A 20587-nucleotide genomic window follows, 5' to 3' on the forward strand; every position below is an offset into this window, starting at 1 on the left:
CACAGTAAAGCTTGTTCAACTTTGTTCGACTGACTGCTACTTAATAAAGGCGAAAACATATTTAAGGAAAACAACATATACAGAATCAAAGAAAAGGACAGAGTGTCATATGGATAAGATGTAGATAAAGTAACTGGTTAAGAAATGAATTGAATAATTAAATTTAATAAGGCAACCTATTTGATAAGGTCTCGTGACAAGCCCAGCATCAAAAATCTAATTTCCAGTTATGCATTTTATGCTTAATAGTATTTGTGTTTCAACCCAGAATAAACTGTGATTTATTGTAATGTCAGTAAGACTAGTCTTTCTCACCTGTACTCCGCCCTCACATTTTCTTCTCCAGTACAAGTGTAAATTTAAAAGCTTTCACCTCCAATTTCAGATATCAAAGTTTAGTGCTAACCATGGTTTATGGAGCTGTTTTTTCTTCAAACAGACCATAGTTAAGATGAATCACATTTTGCAGTTAATCAGAAATGAAAGCAAACACTGAATCTTGTCCACCTTATGGAAGCACTAAAACCAGAGTGGGGAGGAAATAAATGATTTTATTGTTGTGGCTGGATGCAGTCAATGTGAGCCTGGCAGGCATAAGACGCCCTGTTTGCCTCTACACTTACCAAGGGTTCTTAATAAAACAAATTGCATTCCAAGTGCAAAAGGCCTCTCACCATCTTCCACAGACCTAGAAAAGAAAATTATACTTTAAAGCCTTGAAGGCATATATGGTTAAAAATATATTTAGCTTTTTAAAAAATGTATTCCCCTCCTTATCCTGTATTAGCTAAGAGTGTGAGCCTACTGATTCACACACCAACTAACACCCAGAGAGTGAGCAGAGACAGGCAAATCCAGAAAGTCAATTTAATCTTCACGTATCAAGATGGAAAAAAAGAGAAACCAAACCAAGAGAGTGAGTGAGTTATGGGCCTTTTTTCACCCCGGTGAGAATTCTAATATACTGACGGTCAGTATTAATGATGCAGTCAGGGTTTCATGCACACTTCTTGTATTCTGTTAACCAAAGAGCAGCACATGTCATTTTTGTCCCAATAAGTTACTTCTTTGACTGGGACAAAGAAATACCCTGACAAAAAATAATACGTATGATGCTTTCCTTTTCTTTTTTTGGTTCCACCTGGTTTTCATAATGCTCCTTGCAGAGCATTATGGGTGACTGAGTAAGCACCTGCTTATTGTATGCTGCACAGTAGCAGGCAACACTGCAAGGGCCACATGAAACGGCCTGGCAGGCTGGATTCAGACCACTGGCCTTGAGTTTGACACATGTGCTTTAAGATGTCTGTTTGCTGTTTTTGCAGCAACAGACTAACACAGCTAACCACTTGGGAAGATCTCAAGCAAACTCTTAAGTGGTTTCATCTGCTACTGTGCAATGCCTCCCTTTATCCCTATCCTATGTGAAGGGAGCACACATAACAGCAAAAGGGTATATGCAAGGTAGCAGTCATGATTCATTATCAGACAGGTGAGGGTGAGACATATCTGCTGGCAATAATATACCAAGCCGAACAGAGCAGATCTCCTGTAAATTGACACTTAAGAATTACCATAGAACCCATATCCTCTTGTGATAGTGTAACGAGCCAGGCAGCTCTAACCTGAGTGTCACTATGATGGCCGATGGCTGGGCACAGGCTGTGATCAGCGTGACTATGAAAAGGAAAATGAGGAATGGGATGAGCGTATTGCAGGTTCGATTACACTTCCCAGACACGGCATAGCCATTCTCGTTAAGATATGTTTTGACTATCACAACTCTTAGCTGGCTGCGCTGCCCAACTGTTGGGGGTGTGATTACTTGTCGGCTTTGGACACAGGCACAATCTGTATAATTTCTTATCTGTGAAATGAAGATGAAACACAAAGATACCAGGTTTGCAATTCTATAAGAAAATGTTATATCAATACAGTAGGCTATAGACAAAGGAACACATAGGCCAAAATCCTGTTGCTCGGTTTCATGTGCACAATGAAGATGATGACAGGAGCAGCAAATCACCACTCATCAAAGGCAAATAGCAGCTAGTGAGTTCAGAGTGCATGCCACGCATACAAAATCCAAAATCATTAGAGGAAGTTTTTAATCAGTGGTGATTTGCTGCAGCTAATGGCATTGTCCCTGTTGCACACACAGAGGTGCACAACAGGATTTCAGCCATTATGAAACAAAACAGGTTTCTCAAACATTCTGTATTTGTCATATAAAACTAATGAAGGGTCTGGGTGTATGTGAATGAGAATTAGGAGAAAGCATTGAGCACACACACCCTTTTCACTCTGTACAGCCCCAAGAAAAATTCCTCCAAGAGTGTCCTTAAAAATAGCTTTTGGAAGTAATTACTTGTTATTTGTTACATCTGAAGAGCAATTTTGTAACTGCTAGTTGCATTTCTTGCTACCCCAAAATAACACATTATAAGTAACTAGTTGTGACCAACAGTTCCAAACCGGGGCAATCTTTCTTGTATACATGTCTTTCTTTACAAACTGAACATACGCAGGCTGGTTTCTTGTAGACATACTCACGCCCATGCTATGGTTTCCACTACTGATGCAACCAGCCAGGCAAGGATTGAAATACGTAATTCCATCTGACCCACACACAGGTTCATATTCATGGATTTTACAACCACAATTGACATTACAGCTTCCAGTCAGATTCCTATGAGCCATGGTGAGAGTCGGACTATTAAAAAAGGAGATCATAATGAGAATTAATCAAAGAAAATGTGAGACACCCAAAAAACTTCAGAAATTATTTTCTCTGAAATAATGCAGTTACAAGATACGATGCCGACGATTAATTTCTGTCCATATAGATTCTCACCTAATGCAGAAAGACTAGTGTTTGCCATGATAAGCACTCACAGCATAATTAAGTAAATAGGAGATACACAGAAAAACATGAAGACTCTGGATAGAGGCACAATAGAGTGAAGCTCCTGACCAAGATCCACTTCATCCTCCTGTTAAGCTTAAGGTTTACCTGATGCCAAATGAACACCGGTGTTTGAAGAAGGTAGGTAACAAACAAAAAAAGACTACTTTCTTAAATAAAACTACATTGCTTGTACACATATGGACAAGTTACAGATTCCTTTGAAAAAATATATATAGATACAAAAATATGGAAATTCAGAATATTAAAAATAGCTTTCTACTGTTGCATACGTTGGTGAGATATTAAATTCTTGTGAACACTGAAGAAAAAAATAGTACAGAGATTCTGACTGATAGTTTTTGGAAAAGATTTAATTTTTTTCTTTTAAAATTATCATTAATCATTGTACTCATGGGATCACAGAATAATTTATGTTGTACCCTGAAGCCAACAGTGTCCAGCAACACTGCCTATTTCTTAAGTATAGAAGTATATAGTATTGCTTTTCTAGATAGTTATTATCAAAAATATTTTTGAACTTTATCTGTCTGTTTCTTTATTAAATACATTTCTTGGTTATCTGTGTATTCCTGATGTTAGAACTGTAGGTTTGCTTCCATACAGTACTTCATTATACCTAGAACAGATCCAATGACATCTGGCAAAGTTAGTTATTATGACTAATGAAAATGCATTCATTTCATTGGTCTACTTTGTGTTACTGCTTCTAGATTCAGAATCTGCCTTCTGCTAATGGAAGGGGGCTAGCTCATTAACCTTGGCTTCATCCAGTTTTGGGTGAATCAGATGCTGCTATGGCCCACTGCACATTCTGGGTCACCTGGACCACTGCAGGATGCTTCATCCTCATTCGGAGAAGCTATGCGATGGAGATGAGGTAGTGAAATCTCTTCCAACAGTCCGGTTTCATGTGCCTTAATCTGGATCCACTTCATTAAATTTATTTATTATACTCTTCCCCCCCCCCACAAACAAACAAAGTATTCAAGGCAGCTTACAGTTCTAAAATACAAAAAGATAGTACAGAGGTTCCAACTGATTTTTCAGAAGTCTGAATATATTTTTCTTTTAAAACTACCATTAATCATTATTCTTATGGGATCACAGAACTGATTAAAACATAACATCAAATCCAGTCAGTTAAAAGCACAACAATAGAAGCTAGCAGCCAAGTAGTTAAACCCCCTTCCAGTAACAGATCAATTTACATGCAAAGGCTTTTCTGAATGAAAAGGTCTTTGCCTGCCTATGGGACAAGATAAATGGTACTTTAATATTCACAATAATAGACTGAAATATGAGCAAGATTTTGTAATGTTACGGCAAAAAACAAACAAACACCTAACACACAAAAGAGCCCTTTTTACACCTACATCAGAGATACTCAGAAGAAAACCTAATGCCTGAGATGGGTGGGGACAATAAAAGGGATTATAACCTTCTCAGTAAACAAATAATATGCTATAAAACATCAAACCTTTTCAATAGCTGTTTATTTTTGGTATAGTTCAATGTTATTTAAATACACAGATAAGACCTGGTTACTGTACTTATGTAATTATGGTTCTTTGAGTGGTAAAGCTCTTACAGATCTTGCAGGACTAAACTAAATGAGCTTTGCCTAGGCAAAATAAGCAAGTCTCATGCTCAGCGGACAGGGGAATCTTTTGGCCACAAGTGACACACTTTTTCATTAGAGCAATGGCCATAAATTGTTGGAAAAAGTGGGGATAGCAAAGCCATTGAGGTAAAAAGGGGGGGGCGTAAATCCTCTAGGAACTAGCACACTCTCTCTCTTTCTCTCCCCTCCCTCTTTTTTTAACAGAGATGAAAGAACAAAGGAGAAGGAAAAAGGCTAAGGCACTCTTGTTTTTGAGGCTCTGGAACTTTCCAAAGCAGTGTTGTGCAGGAACACACACACATTTTGTGTGCATACATGGACACCACAAAAAAGAATAAAGAGAATACATAAGTGAAAAAATATTTTGAATTGTCTCTACTTTTAGATGTATTTAGAATCATCCCTTTGCTCTGAATTACTAATAAATAATGGGCTGGATTTCCAAATGAGCCCTGCATTACCTATGCAATTTTGAAAGCAACTCTGTGCTTCTAGCATTTGCCATCAATGTAACAAAAACAGCTTGGGAAAGTGACTTTTTTGGGACTACAAGATGCTGAGTAGGATACTTTGGAAGTTGTCATAAAAATGTGACTTTTGCAAATTCTGATAATACCACACATGGAATGGAACATAAAAGATGGGGCCAGTCTTAGGTTTGCACTAATTCAAAGGCCTTGTAAGCACATGGATACTCAAACAAAGGGAATTCTCCAGACGTTTTGTCCACTGCAGCTCCCAAGATCCCCCAAAAGCGACTCAGGAGACCTCAGGTAATGCCTGGAAGATGCTGGCATGGTGCAATCATGACTATTATTTTTAAAAAACAGAAAGATAGCAATGAATATGATCTACTTGTTAACTCTGATGGAGGTGACACTAACTCATGAAAAGAATGACACAGGTCTACCATGCCCCACCAAATCAATTATGACTTATGGTGACCCTTTTCAGGGTTTTCCAGGTACAGGCTACCCAAAAGGGATTTACCATTCCCTTTTTCTGGGGACCCATGGGACTGTGCAGCTTCCCCAAGGCCATACCGCCTAGCTCTACTCATAGGAGGCACACTGGGGAATTGAATACCCAACCTCTAGCTCCATAGCCACATACCTAAACCACTGAGCTATTCATGCAGTCTACTTTCCTAAAAATGACTCTTTCATTTTAATTGACTTCTGCTTTTAGATTATTTTTCAAGGTGAAGTAAAGCAAGCTGAAGCTGCCGTGCCTGGTGCTTTAACAACTGGCATGACAGCTGACTTCTGGCTGCCCTCTGGAACATTTTGAGAGTTCTTGAGGCTTGTCGCTTAGCAGTCAGATACAGCTGCAGCTACAGCACATGCATGAACATATACAACTTGTAAACAACAGACTCCTCATTACTATGTTTGCTTGTAAACAGACAGCTCATTCCCAAAACTTTTCTATTTTTATTCTCCCACTTGCCAAAGTATATAGCTTTGCACAGCCTAGAAGTTCTTTAGACAACCTCCCTATCCTGAGACTTTTTAGCACGCACACACGTAGATACTTTGTCTTTCAATCCACCAACCTACCTCTACAGCCATTCCGTCATCCACCTATTTCTCCCATTGTGTTATTCTCTCATTCTGATTCCCCTTCTAGGTACCCTTTCTCTACACTTAGGAAATGATAGGTTACCCACCTGTAATTGTAGTTCTTTGAGTGGACCTCTGAGATTAACACTCTGAGTGATCCGTGCCTGCACGGAACCTCATCGGAAAGTTCTAGAGCTTCTGTGGTAGCAAAAAACACATTAGAATGAGGCCCCTTCTGCCTCATATAATTACCTTGGCGCCAAGGCTCCCCTTTCAGTTGTGTCAACCACCGCTACATTAAGCAGAATGGCGTGACAGTGGGGAGGACAGACGGGATGTATGAATCAGAGGTTCACTCGAAGAACCACAATTACAGGTGGGTAACCTGTCGTTCTTCTTCATGGCCTCTGTGAATCACATTCTGGGTGACTAAAAAGCTGTCTTACCCGGAGGCAGGTTGTCACACCAAGGTAGAGGCTAGAACAGGATGTCCAAAGGCCGCATCAGACTTCTGCCGGAGATCAAGTATATAATGCCGGATGAAAGTGGACAGCTCTGCCCAGGTGGCAGAGGTGCAGATATCCAGAAGAGATACGCCGCGTAGGAATGCCGTAGAGATCGCCACTGCTCTGCTGGAGTGAGGGCGAATCACCTTCAGGACTGGTTTGCATGCCAGCTGATACGCGAGGTGAATGGTTGAAGCGACCCATCTAGATATGGTTTGAGATGTCACCTGGCAACCTTTAGTAGGTGGTTGGTGACTTATGAAAAGTCGAGGTGAACGCCTGAAAAGTTGGGTGTGTTGGACGTAAAAGGCAAGGGCTCGCCTAACATCTAAAGTATGGAAGACTCTTTCTTGGGTTGTGGACAGTGCCGGGAAGAAGGAGGGAAGGGTAAATGGCTGAGAGAGATGGAACTGAGATACGACTTTGGGGAGGAAAGAAATATCCATGGATAGTTTGACTTAGTCCAGAAAAAATTGTAAATAAGGATAGTCGTGATGTGAGGCCGCTAAATCACTAGCTCATCAAGCTGAGGTGATGAGGAAATTGTTTTAAAGGTAAGTAGCCATAAATCAGTTGAAGTGAAAGGTTTGAAAGGAGCTTTAGTAAGTTGTTGCAGTACTAGTGTTAGTGACCATTGCGGGGAAGGCGGGCGGGTATTTGGCTAGATATGAGATAGACCTTTAAGAAAGTGTTTCAATGTTAGATGCTTGAAGAAATCAGCTGCCAGAGAGTTAGGGGGCTAATAAGAAGCTATGGCAGAGAGGTAAACTCTCAAGGAAGAGAAGGAAAGGTCGCTAGACTTGAGATGAAGCAAAAAACGTAGAACGGTAGCAAGTGATGGGTTGATAGAAAGCAATGAAGAAGCTTCAGTGAAAGATTTGAATCTGTTCCCTTTATACAGGTAAGCCTTCCTAGTGGAGGGCTTCTTTGATTGATGGAGGACATTCATTAGTGAGGCGGAATCCTCCATGCTGCCAGGTGCAGAAGTAAGTCTGGATGGATTACTTGGGCGTTGTTCTGCATGAGGAGGTGGGGCAGGCGAGGGAGGTGGTGATTGTCTGATGAGAGATTGTTGTTGTCTTGGCCACCAAGGGGCTATAACGATGGCATCAGGTTTGTCTTGTTCTAGGTGAACAACAACCTTGTGGAGAAGTGGGAATGGTGGAAAAAGGTAAGTGAGGGTCTTGGGTCATTGGCCGATGAATGCATCTCCTTGGGAGTGTTTGCCAATGCCGGCTCAGGAGCATTATCGTTTACACCTCTGATTCACACTGGAGGCGAAGCGGCTGAGAGTTGGTTTGCCCCATCGTTCGCATAGGCAAAGAAAAACTGATTCATCTAGCTCCCATTCATGAGCTTGAGAGTTTGTGCGGCTGAGTAGATCAGCTAAGTCGCTGTTGTGGCCGGCAATGTGTAAAGCAGTGAGGCAGATATGATGTGCTAGGCACCACTCCCAGAGGTCGACTGCTAAATAGAGGAGACTTGCAGAGTGGGTGCCCCTCGTTTCAGAATATAGTACACCACCGTGGTGTTGGTGGTGGCAATTTGTACCATCTTTGCAAGCTTTTATAACTAGCAGCAGCTCTAATTCGTTGGTGTGAAACAATTTCTCTCTGGAAGACCACTTGGCGTGGATTTTGAGAGATTTGCAGTGAGCTCCCCAGCCTTTGAGGCTGGTGTCGATGGTGATCTGTATTTGTGATTGTGGCTGTCGGAACGGCCACCCAACGGATAGCTTGGGAGGAAAACACCACCACTGAAGTTGGGAGGCGGGTTCTGGGGTGACCCTTAAAAGAGTGTGAGGAGAGTTCGTGAGCGGGTCGAAGAGGGTGAGAAACCACAACTGAAGAGATCTCATCTTGAGACGTACGTGCTGCACTACTGAAGTCATAGAGGCCATGGTGCCTAATACATGTTGCACAGTCAAGGTGGGTACCATAGCATCAGGGGTGAAAACCTGAAGTAATGCGATGATATTTCCTCTCTTGTCTGGAGGAAGAAAGGCGCAAGCTTGTGTGGAATCTATGCATGTGCCTATAAAATGAATAATCTTTGTAGGTTTCAAATTTGATTTTTGTTGGTTGACAGTGAGACCAAGATTGTGAAGGAGGGTAAGGGCGAAGTGAATGTCTCGTTGGGCCTTGCAACGGGAACGAGCTATGAGGAGCCAATTGTCGATATATGGAAATATGAGAATTTTTTGCAACCCAAGGTAAGCAGCTACTGGTGCCATGCACTTGGTGAGTACTGAAGGACGGTGGATTTGGAGATTGAGAGACTTAGCCATACGGATCATAAGTTGGGAGTAAGTTTGGAAATCTTCTGTCAGTGATGGTGGGTCAGCATCAACAAGGTTGTTCGGAGTCGACCCTGTCAGGTGAAGCAACTACGGAAGGGTTGCTTGAGAGAACACAGTGTTGAGGACTGGGAGGAGAAGATGTTAATTGATCAACCCTGTCATTCCAGTGATTGGGAGCAGGGTTGATGAGAGAGTTCATCAGAAAGCAAACCAATAGAGATTGATTTGGCGATTTGTTGAGGCTGCTGAGAAATGACTGCAGTGTTAGAGTTATGCTGTTTAGGTCTTTTAGGCGTAGAAGGCTCCAGAACCGAAGAGGCTACAGTGGACATTTGACGTTTAATGGAGGGCTTCGATATCGAGGATTTTGGTAATGAACGCTTCGATTTATGTGTTTTTGAAGTTTTAGACGAAGCGTCGGAGTGGGATGGCATGGTCGATGAACGTTGTTTTGAGGCTTCTGAAAGAACCTTGTCCATTGCTTTGGTTTGTGAGGTGGCTTTACAAGGAGGTTGGGCCATTTTGGTTGGTTGAACGGATTGTTCCCAAAGACAGAGTCTTAATCTGGATAAGTGAGAACAAAGGACTCCGTGCTTGAAGTTCTTACAATGCTGGCAGGAGGACTTCTGGTGTGCCTCTCCCAAGCAAAAAAGACAATTGGCGTGGCCATCCAAGAGTGGTATTTTGTTATCACAGACCAAGCAGTGTTTAAACGGGCCCAAAGGGACCATGAATAGGTAGAAAATAATTTGAGAAAAAACGATGGGGGGGTGCTGCAGCCGGAGTAGAAAAGAAAAAAAATCTCTGATGATAATGAATTTGATCTAAAAGTTTAAAGGAAAAAGATTGATAACAGGAAGGAATCAGGAATAAACTCTCTCTCTTTTACTCACAGAAACAGAACTATGAGGCTCTCAATGTGACAGTTGATAGAAAACTGAAAGGGGAGCCTTGGCGCCAAGGCACTTATACGAGGGGGGGAGGGGCCTTATTCTAATGTGGTTTTTTTGCTACCGGAGAAACTCTAGGACTTTCCAATGGAGCTCTGGGCAGGCATCAATCATCCAGAGTGTGATTCACAGAGGCCACAAAGAAGAACCACATGCTCTTTCGTTTCTCCTCTGTTTTCCTCCTTTTTTCCTAGCTCCATGCTTTTCCTTTCTCACTGTTCATTATCTCTACCTTGAGGTTCATTCACTTTTCCTCTCTGCTCACACTTCTTCCACTTCCCATACCTGATAGCAGGAATTTTTCCTCTCCCGTTCTCTTTTAACTGTTTTTAATAGTTTGCAAACATGCAGAAGGGAACAGAAGTTATATCTAGAATTTTTTCTACTATGCTTCTGATTTTCACAGGGATAAATTTACCAGGTCTGAGTATAGCTTCCTATTTAATGGTCAGGCACCTAGCGAATGAAGATGATACTGCAAACTACAAACGAATTTTCAGTTAATTTAAATTAATTATTTCATTTAAACATTAATTCATTTTTTAAAACACCTGAGATGGACATTCCAAGATCCTTCTGTATGCATGCCAGGTTTTAGATGCCTAGGCTTTCATGGTCTTAGAGCTATCGCAGAAACACACACACCCAAAGAGATACCATTATCTGTTACTACTATAGACTACTATAGACTTCTAACCAATGCAATGAAGACTAATTAGTTTGAGGGGACACTTGACATAAGAAGGATGCTTTTGGGTCAGCATCTTCTTTTGGAAAACCTATATGCAAAGTACAAAGCACAAAGGAAAGTATGTGCTACCATTTTTATTTGCACACAAGCCTCACAACTGCTCATTATCTAAACCTGGAGGCTCAATTTGCCAATTAAAGTGCTTGTGGATCATTTCCTTGGTCTCTTCTGTACTTTCTTCAACTCTGTGCCAATGTTTTTTCAGATAAGAGTTGAGATCTCCAGAACAGTAAACAGTATGCCAAAATGTATCCATGTTTTAAGTTTAGTTCTTCCCAAAACACATTAATCATTGCTGCAGGTTTTGATTTGAACTATTGATCACGGCCCCAATATTTTTTCTGCTTAATCGCTACCATTACAGACTTGCATACATATTTGTGCCCTTTTGTTGGCCTAGAAGAAATATAACTCTTAACACAGATTTTAGAATTAGCATATGGCTGAAGTTAGGATTTGTTACAATTTTGTACATGTAATATCATCTATTTTATCACCTATCCACAGAAATTCAAACATATGCCACCAATAAAATTAATGCAATTTAAAGGGGATCCTGTACAGCTGCCATTTTCAATGGTGGCTACATGGCACATCTGAAGGGGGCCACAGACAGGAAACAATTCTTCATACAGCACCTTATAAGGTTCATTATGTGACTTGTACAATACTGATTTGCCCTATATTTCTTTCATATTGTGTTAATCACGCTATCCAAAAACAATTGAGAATGGCTGCTGTACAAGATAGGTAAGTAGACAGACGTATTGATGTTTTCGGCATAGGAACAACCGTTATTCTAGACAGTTTGAGGAAAGGGTTATTACAGACTTTCTACAGGTGAAACTACTTCTTCACCAACATGTTGGAGCTATTGAAGAGAAATATCATCGAACATGAAATTGTTGCCCATACTGCATAACTGGACACCTGAAAAATATTTTGTTTATTTATTTATTTATTTAATTGGATTTTACCCCGCCCATCTAGACCAAAGGGACACCTGAAAAACATTAGACAAATAATGTTTCCAGGTTAATGACTCTTGTTGCCACCAGTCACAAGACACTGTGGCTACTCAGTTATTCCCTCCTTAAGGGATTTTTGCAGTTAGAAAAAAGGCTGAAGAAGAGATGAGGCAACATAGAAGATTACAAATGGCTGATGGCACTGCCTGCAACCCCCATCCCTAATGCTAAAAACGATGCATTGCAGTTTCAAGGTGGAGAACAAACTTGGCTGGAAATATCCCATGATCTGAGTGAAAGCTTCCAGTAAACACACAGCAAAAATATTTCCTGTGCTTAAGTGTGCAATTTTTCCAGCAGCATATCTGGGAATTAAAAGTCTGGAGCCACCACAACTGGTGCTTTAACTTATAAAAAAGAGAATGTCCTTGAGTTGTCTGATGATAAAGGGAAATTATGGGACTTGCTGAAATTATCAGCAAGTGTAGGACTGAGTCAACCATTTTGCAGAACATCTTTTCAGGCTAAACCTCCAAGTACTTTTTAAAATTCTGCAGCCTAATGTAACCTTAAGGGTATACACACAGAGAACCATTAGCCGTCTTTCCAAGCTCAAACCTGCATTTTACACTGAGCCATCACATTTTGGATACCCTTCCAGCAAAGCAGTTTTAAGCATACATATGCACTGCCAAAAAGTAATACTTTTAATTAAATTTTGCGGTGGTTAGAGATAAGATTTTTCAGAACAGTCCGTTTTCGTCCTGTGCTCCAGGAAGAAATACACATATTAATATTTATACAGCAACTGGAAACATGCAACAGCTATGAAAGGAAAATGCAAGCCACTTACTTAAAGAGGCTTTACTTTAAAATAGAAGACATATATATGAGAAAGGTGCGATATGAGAACATGCAAATAAGGGAATGTTGCCCAGCTGGATGAGAACCAGAACCCTCCAGTCCAGCATCCCCTTTCAATTGCAGCTGGACAGATTCTCCTAGGATGTGCACAAGGACAACTAACTAAGACATCATGAGTCCAATGATTCATAACTAAAGATTATTATTATTATTTTTTGGACTAAAACACCACAAAGTCTCCAAGGAGCACAGTCACTGGCCATACTGGCTGGGGACTGTGAAAGCTGTATCTCTCCAAAAATAATAATCCCCATTTCTGCTTATAAAAAGGTCCGATTCCTTCCTTCTTCACCCACAAATTCTTGTCTTCCCTCAGCAGAGGTTTGCACATTAGTCTATTTTTTTTTCTCCTCAGAGAATAAATATTTATTTATTTTTATTGGATTTCTACCCCACCCATCTAGACCAAAGGTCTACTCTGGGTGGCATTACAAATTTAAAAAACAGTTAAACCAATAAACATGCACTATAAATCCAAGATGGTAAGGTGTGAATTTAACATACAGCAGGAGGGAAAGCCTGCCCAAATAGCCAGATCTTGAGTTTGCTTCTGAAGACACCCAGAAGACACCCAGAGAGTGCTTCTTGCTTCTGAAGACACCCAGAGAGGAAGCCAGGCGGATCTCAACGGGCAAGTTGTTCCAGAGGCAAGGGGCCACCGCCGAGAAAGCCCAGTTCCTCGTTCTTTCCTTCTGGACCTCCCTCGGCATTAGGTCCCTCAGCAGCCCGGCCTGGCTGGAACGAGTGACTGTGGCGGAACTGGGTGGGAGAAGGCGCTCTGCCTACTTTACTTAATACCTCTTTATCCCAGAAACTGGGAAAGCAGCTTGTTTGAAATACAACTCCTATAAGCCCATAGCTAGCAAAACAATTAGTTGTGGAATTCTGGAAGTTGTAGATCAAAAAGTAATTTTTCTAAGTTCTGTTGTACCTTGGATTTCTTCAAACATGGAACTCAATGTGCTACATATGAAGTGTATGTGACAGTCTTGTATTCAAGCTCTAACCACACCCAAGCTTACAGCATTTTAATAAACTGATGGTGTCATGTGTCTTCAAGACCATATGTGCCTGGCTCTGCATAGGATGCATAATATTCAATAAAGCGTACACTTTCTTCACTGAACAATGCAGAGAAATCTATATGCTCTAATCCTGTGGCCTATTGGGCAAGTCATTCACTAGACCTTCAAAGTCTGGCTATTCAATAAATCTCTTCATTCCTTGATTGATTAAAGGGCTTTTAAGTTCTTTAATGGTTGAGGGGGAGGGAGCAATGTTACTATATTTATTTAGCTTTGATGCAAGGCATGTATTATTAAGAAAGTCAAAAGCCACTCACCCTGTGGTATATGGTATATTTATGCCCCCTAGATTAATGCTTTCACAACCAACAATGAAGAGTGTTGAAAAGCACAGTAGAGATACACCACTGCAGATCATTGCCAATTTTGCCGATTCTCTTGCACTGAGTTTGAGCTTTTTAATAATGTAGCCCCCTAGGACAATACCAACACCAGCACTTGGAACAATAATCACACCTGATGGAAGGAAAAAGAAAGAGGAAAGATTAAAACATTTACTACTTAAAGTGTGGGGAAGAAAAACAACCATCTCCACCAATAAAACAAGTAATATTTCTACACATTCTTATTATTTTTTTAATTTCTTTTTAAAATTATTATTTACAAAGCCTGTCCGTATTTTTTTAACATCATGTCCCCTGGGTTCCGCTTATAGTCATTTGTTGATACATCTACAATACATGTTAAGTCCTTAATCTATACAACGTGCTTCTAGCCACTGATAAAACAAATTCCAAGTTTGATAGAGTGGGAAAGAAAAATAACCATCTCTACCAATAAAACAAGTAATATTTCCACATATTATTATTAATAAGGTTAAATATTGCACCCTTGAGTTTAACAGAGCTCTCATGTTGGCATACAAGAATGAAACAATGATCATTCATCCTTTATATTTATTATCTGCCAAGAATTATCTGGGAGTGATTCATAATCACAATTACAATGGGGTGAAAGAAACAGCAGAAAAGAGACAAATATAGTATCAAAAGAAAAAACTTTAAGAGATATCAAGAGATTAAAACACTGCAGCAATAATCAGAAGACAGAGTGAAAACTAGAGATATTCAATTATGCCAATTCACAAATAACATAAACTATACAACACTTGCACTACATGTGTGTGTGTTCTGTGATAACAAGTTGTTCCTGACTTATAACAACTTTATTAATTAATGACCTCCAATTAACACCTTGCTTAGGTTTTGCAAGCTAAAGGTCATGGCTTCTTTTATTGAATCAATCCATCTCATATTCAATACTCCTCTCTTTCCTGCTGCCTTGTAATCTACCAAGCTTTATTTTTTTTCTCCATTAGTCTTCTCATTATAAAATAACCTAAGATCAGTCATGTTTCTAGAGAGAGTTCAGGCCTGATTTAATCTAGTGCCCACTTATTACTACAATTTGCAGCATTTTTTTAAATCTAAAGTGGAGGCCATCCGCCCTGGATCCATTTCAGTCGGGCTTCAGGCCGCGCCACGGTACAGAGATGGCATTGGTCGCCCTGTATGATGACCTGCTGAGGGAGGCTTACAGGGGTAAAATATCTCTGTTGGTCCTTCTCGACATCTCGGCGGCCTTTGACACCGTTGACCACTATATCCTCCTGGGGAGGCTCTCTGAGTTGGGAATTGGTGGCCTGGCGCTTGCCTGGCTCTGCTTCTTCTTGGGGGAGAGAGTACAGCTTGGGGAAAGTGTCTCGGCCCTGTGGAGTCTCAACTGTGGGGTTCCACAGTATCTCCCCAATGCTGTTTAAAATCTATATGAGGCTGCTGGGTGGGGTCATCAGGGGGTGCGGGGCATCATGTCATCAGTATGCTGATGACACTTAGCTCTACATCTCCTTTCCACCAACTGCAGGAGATGCCGTTTTGTCCCTGCAGCGCTGCCTGGGGGCTGTACTGCATTGGATGCAGGAAAATGGGCTGAGGCTGAACCTGGACAAGACAGAGGTTCTGAGAGTAGGTGCCCCCACTATTGGTGGCTTGGGTGACTCTCTCGTTTGGGGCAGGTGACCCTTGCTGCAAAGAGTGGGGTTCGCAGCCTGGGGATCCATCTGGACACAGAGCTCACCATGGATACTCAGGTGGCGTTGTTGGTCCATATCGCCTTTTTCCATCTTTAGCGGATAGCCTGGCTGTGGCCCTATCTCGATACGGGGGTGCTCACTACCTTGGTTCATGTGCTCATAATCTCGAGATTAGATCACTGTAATGCGCTCTATGTGGGGCTACCTTTGAAGTTGATGTGGAAACTCCAAGTGGTGCAGAATGCGGCGGCCAGACTCCTTAGTGGAGCGAGAAAATACCTCCATATTTCTCCTATTTTGGCTGCATTGCATTGGCTGCCCATTCAGTTCCATGTTGACTTCAAAGTCTTGATGCTTACGTATAAAGCCCTAAACGATTTAGGGCCACAATACTTGGCGGAACGCTTACTCCCACCAAGTTCTACCCGTGTCACTCGAGCAACTCAGAAGGTGAGGCTGAGGAGCCTGACGCCGAGGGAGGCCAGGAAGGAAAAAACAAGGAACCGGGCCTTCTCAGTGGTGGCTCCTCACCTCTGGAACAATCTGCCTCCGGAGATTCGCACAGCTCCCTCGCTGGGTACTTTCAAAAACCAATTAAAAACATGGATGTTTAGGTAGGCCTTCCCTCCAGTTAATTCCTGATTCTCTCCCCTTCTTTCTCTATTGTGATTTATTTTTTTATGTTCTCCATCTTGTAGCATTGTCTAATTATGTAATAATTCCTTTTTTATATTTATTCACATATTTTGTGTTGTAAGCCGCCCAGAGTGGTCGCAATGCCCTGATAGGCAAGATATAGTAGTCCATGGCATCTGTAAAGTTGTGTCTCAACATCACATTTTGAATGGATGTTTTCCCCTGACATTCTTCTTCACTGCCTGTACACACTAATTGGAAATACCATACTACGGATGAATTTGATCTTGGTTTCAAGTAATACTTCCTTACTTAAAAGCATCTTAATTCCTTCATAGTGAGAGAGAGAGAGAGAGAGAGAGGTGTAGATATATTATGAAGAAGAAAATACACAGCCTTGTCTTCTCTCTGACCTGCTGGCTTTCTACATGTAGGATGTTCTTCCCCCATAGGGGAGCATTCCATCATGTGAACCACTACTTGCTATTTAACATTCTCCAACACAAAACAGGAGATAACTATCTCAACAAATTTACTACCCACAAAAAAGGTCCAGAATTTTCATCCTACAATGGTGTCGAAGGATTAATGAAAGCCTCCTTATGATTTTCCCAGAAACAGTAGAAATGCTATAAATAGAACTATTGTTAATCATATTGAAATACTGCTTTGTTTTTACATAAGGCTGGGAAAGGATTCAGCTCCCAAGTGTTGTTTGAAATTATGTGAAACTTAGATGGAAAATAATTCAGAAGAACCAAATTGAATAGTTAATTTTACTTAGGCACTTGGTGTATATTACAGTGCTGCCTTTCTTTACACAGGATTTTATGGCCCAAAATTAATTTTTAATTAGTCATTTGTGAGGTGAGGATGAAGATCCAACAAATGCATATATTGTGGAGACAGGCAAATTTTAAAAGGCTACATATTATGAAGTTTTCCTTTACATCTGCCAATCTGATAGTGATTTTTTTAATACACCTAAAATTAACTGAGGTCTGCAACAAATAGTCCTGCATCAAGAGAAAAGTCTCAATACTAGGCAAGCAAGCAAGCAAAATAAGTTTATTGCGTGACACACAGGCCATTGCAACATACATTGGATAAAATGGTATAAACAATACAATATACTCCATTAAAATACAGTGGTGCCTCGCTTAACGACGATAATCCGTTCCAGGAAAATCACTGTTAAGCGAAAACATTGTAAAGCGAAATTAAAAAGCCCACTGAAACGCACTGAGAACCATTCAATGCATTCCAATGGGCTAAAAACTCACCGTCCAGCGAAGATCCTCCATACGGTGGACATTTTCGGTGCCTGTATACTGAGGAATCCGTCCCTAATCACAGCAGGGAGCCATTTTAAGCACCCGGTGGCCATTTTGAAAACCCGACAATCAGCTGTATTTGATTGTCATAAAGCGAAAATCGGTTCCCAAAGCAGGGAACCGATCATCACTAAGTGAAATTCCCCCATTTAGACCATCGTTTTGCAATCGCAATTGCGATCGCAAAAACATTGTGGTAAAGCGGATTCGTCGTAATGCAGGGCAATCGTTAAGCGGGGCACGACTGTACAGTACAATAAAATATTAAAAGCCATTTAAAATCAGGTTGATTTCTATTACAGCACAAAATTTTGACATCTAAGGAGAGGACAAAGACAGATGGAAAACATTAACCAATGCCAGCAGCAAGCACCTATTGCGGGGGGAATAGTCCCAAAGATGTAGTTACTTAAGTACAGTGGTGCCTCGCATAGCGAGGTTAATCCGTTCCGGATTAACCTTCGCTATAGCGAAACATCGCTGAACAGGACAGGGAAAGGCATTGGAACGAATTAAACATCGTTTAATGCGTTCCAAAAGGCTCCTTTACTCACCGTTCAGCGAGGTTTCCTATGGCCGGCAGCCATTTTCGCGCCCTCGTTAAGCGAGGGGAGGGCGCGAAAATGCTGCGCGCGGCCGTTACGGAGCTTCCGGCGGCCATTTTGTCCGCCAAACAGCTGATCGTCGGGGCTTCGTTTTGCGAAGATCGGTAAGCGAAACGCTTACCGATCTTCGTAAAGCGATTTTCGGCCATAGGGCCCATCGGTAAGCGATCACATTAGCGATCCAAAAAAATGGATCACTATGCGATTTCGTCGTTATATGGTGCGCTCGTTAAGCGAGGCACCACTGTATTGACTTAATTGGCAGAGGCGAGGGATACATATTTCATTTTTATCAATGAAACATTTACCGAATGTGCCATTCAGAAAATGACAAATTTGTTTCTGTTGGAAAGTAGAATCTTGAGGTTTTTCTTGTTCAGAATTACTAGAGTGTTTTTGTAAAATAGGGTTAAGGAGTCTTTTGTGATAGGTGTCTAATAGTGGACAATAGAGCACCACATGTGCCAAATTCTCCACTGATTTTTTATCCCAAGAGCAAACTCTCTCGTGATACAGAATTTGTGTACAGTGGCCTAATAAACTGTCTGGTGGTTACATACCAAAATGTGCCCGAGTAAAAACTTTTCTATAATAAGAACTCATTAGATCAGCCAAATAAGATGGAAGATTCAAAGGCAAGGATAGAATGTTCTTATATAAAGGGGGCGTTTTTAGGGTGCCTAACAGACCTAAGAAGTTAGAAAGATCAAGCCTATTCTAAACATAATAGCCCAGGATCATCAGGCACTGTCATTTTATACCCAGCAAGAGGAGGCCCAAGCCAGGAGAGATTGTGTGGCTAGCTGCCAAGGCAACATGGTGACCTTCAAATCTCAAAAGTGCCCTGGGGGCGCTGCAAGATATGTGCTCTCAGTCTGTCTTGCTGGCCACTGATTGGCCCCTGAAGACTTGGGAGGTGGGTCAACAGGTAAGCACCCTGAAGGGAAGCAGTTTTCCTTTTGGTCCAACTGTTATTTATTTAAAAGGAAACTAGCAGAATACATGACACTTCGCCAATCTTTCCAACCTCCCTTGCCATACATAATTTCTTATAATGGTGTTGTTAACTCCTGCATATAGCTCTGTGCGGAATACTGTTTTAATTTACTCTCTTGTCCAAACACAATGGGCACTTGTGGTCATTGCCTTACTGGTTAACTGTGTGGCAAAGTGTCCAGGCCTTGGCTGACTGGAATCCAGTTATGGGACCATGTGCATGTACATCCCTTCCTCTGCTAGGCCTCAAACAAAGCAAAAAGCAAAGCACACTCTGGGGGATTTACAATTTATTTATGCAGATAGTACACTGCTCCCAACCCTAGCCCACACAGCAAGTTGAGTAATCCATTTCCCATTGCTGGAAAGATGGAAGCCTGAGTCAGCATTGAGCAAGCTACCTGAATCTGTTGACTGGAACACAGGTCATGAGAAGTTTTTGACTACAGTACTGTACTGCAGTTTAACCACTATATCATGAGGCTTGTACCACAAGCAGTGCTAGAAGCACAAATAATCACAGTTTGTGAAATGCAATACCTACCTGTTACATACAGCACTGATGGTACCTGTCTGTCATGGGTTTGGAGGGAAAGTTCCATCCTATGGGGAGTGGAAGGCGGGACATCAGGGGGAGGAGCTGTACTGTATATATATTTGGAGCTTGTGTGGAGAAGTTAGGAGTTGAGAAGAGTTGGAGTCTGTGTGTCAGACTGAGTACAACTGTGTGTCAGTTAGTACCTACCTGATAGGTTCAGGTTTCTTTATAGGTAGCCAGAACTGATAGGTTCAGGGTCTGTGCTTTACTTTAAAGGGTTCTGTGTGAACCAATCTGATGTATGTATGATTGAGACTAAGCCACGTTACAGTATCTTCTTTACCTGATCATTTTATTTTCCCTGTTTGTTGTTTAAATAAACCTTGTTCTTTTGTTTGTTAAAAAAATCCATTCCTGGTCTGTGTGACTTCTTATAGGGAATGGTTGGTGGCAGCATAATTAAAGGGTGGTATACTCCAGTAGGTCTGGGGTTGTCACATTGATTGGTGTCCAGCGTGTGGGATACGACTGGTCCAGTTGTCCAGTGGTCCAGCAAAACCTTGGCAAGTGTGCCCAGAGCAAGGGGGGTCTAGTCAGGGAAAATCTGAGGGCGCGTAGGTAATCTTCTAGGCTTACCTCACGGGGAGGTAGGCTAGTGGAAGAACGTGCACACTCAGATTGGGGACTAGATTAGGGAGCTCTGAGGCAACCCGTTTTGGCGGGAAAGAGCTGAGGCAAAGCTGTGTGAAGTAACAGTGATCTAGCCTGTCTGCTGAGAGGCCTAGCAGAGGGGGAGGATTCTGCCTGGCAACAGTTGCAAGTTAGTGCTGAAGGAACAGCAGCAATCTATA

The 20587-nt window shown here is 41.5% G+C and overlaps 1 protein-coding gene across 4 annotated transcripts in view; it reads right to left on the reverse strand.

Annotated features, from left to right (window-relative positions):
• SLCO5A1 (solute carrier organic anion transporter family member 5A1) overlaps positions 1-20587 on the reverse strand; it is a 79911-nt gene that overhangs the window by 4931 nt on the left and 54393 nt on the right. For 3 of the 4 annotated variants that reach the window (XM_020812520.3, XM_078393809.1, XM_078393808.1), the window contains 4 exons: positions 13853-14051; positions 2554-2713; positions 1626-1867; positions 624-688 (listed from right to left, as the gene is read on the reverse strand). In XM_020812520.3, the coding sequence (XP_020668179.2) occupies positions 624-688; positions 1626-1867; positions 2554-2713; positions 13853-14051 (666 nt within the window). The remainder of the gene's footprint in view (positions 1-623; positions 689-1625; positions 1868-2553; positions 2714-13852; positions 14052-20587) is intronic. The other variant, XM_072999012.2, reaches the window with a different exon arrangement.

This window comes from Pogona vitticeps, chromosome 4, assembly GCF_051106095.1.
Source record: "Pogona vitticeps strain Pit_001003342236 chromosome 4, PviZW2.1, whole genome shotgun sequence".
In the NCBI taxonomy this organism is placed as follows: domain Eukaryota; kingdom Metazoa; phylum Chordata; class Lepidosauria; order Squamata; family Agamidae; genus Pogona; species Pogona vitticeps.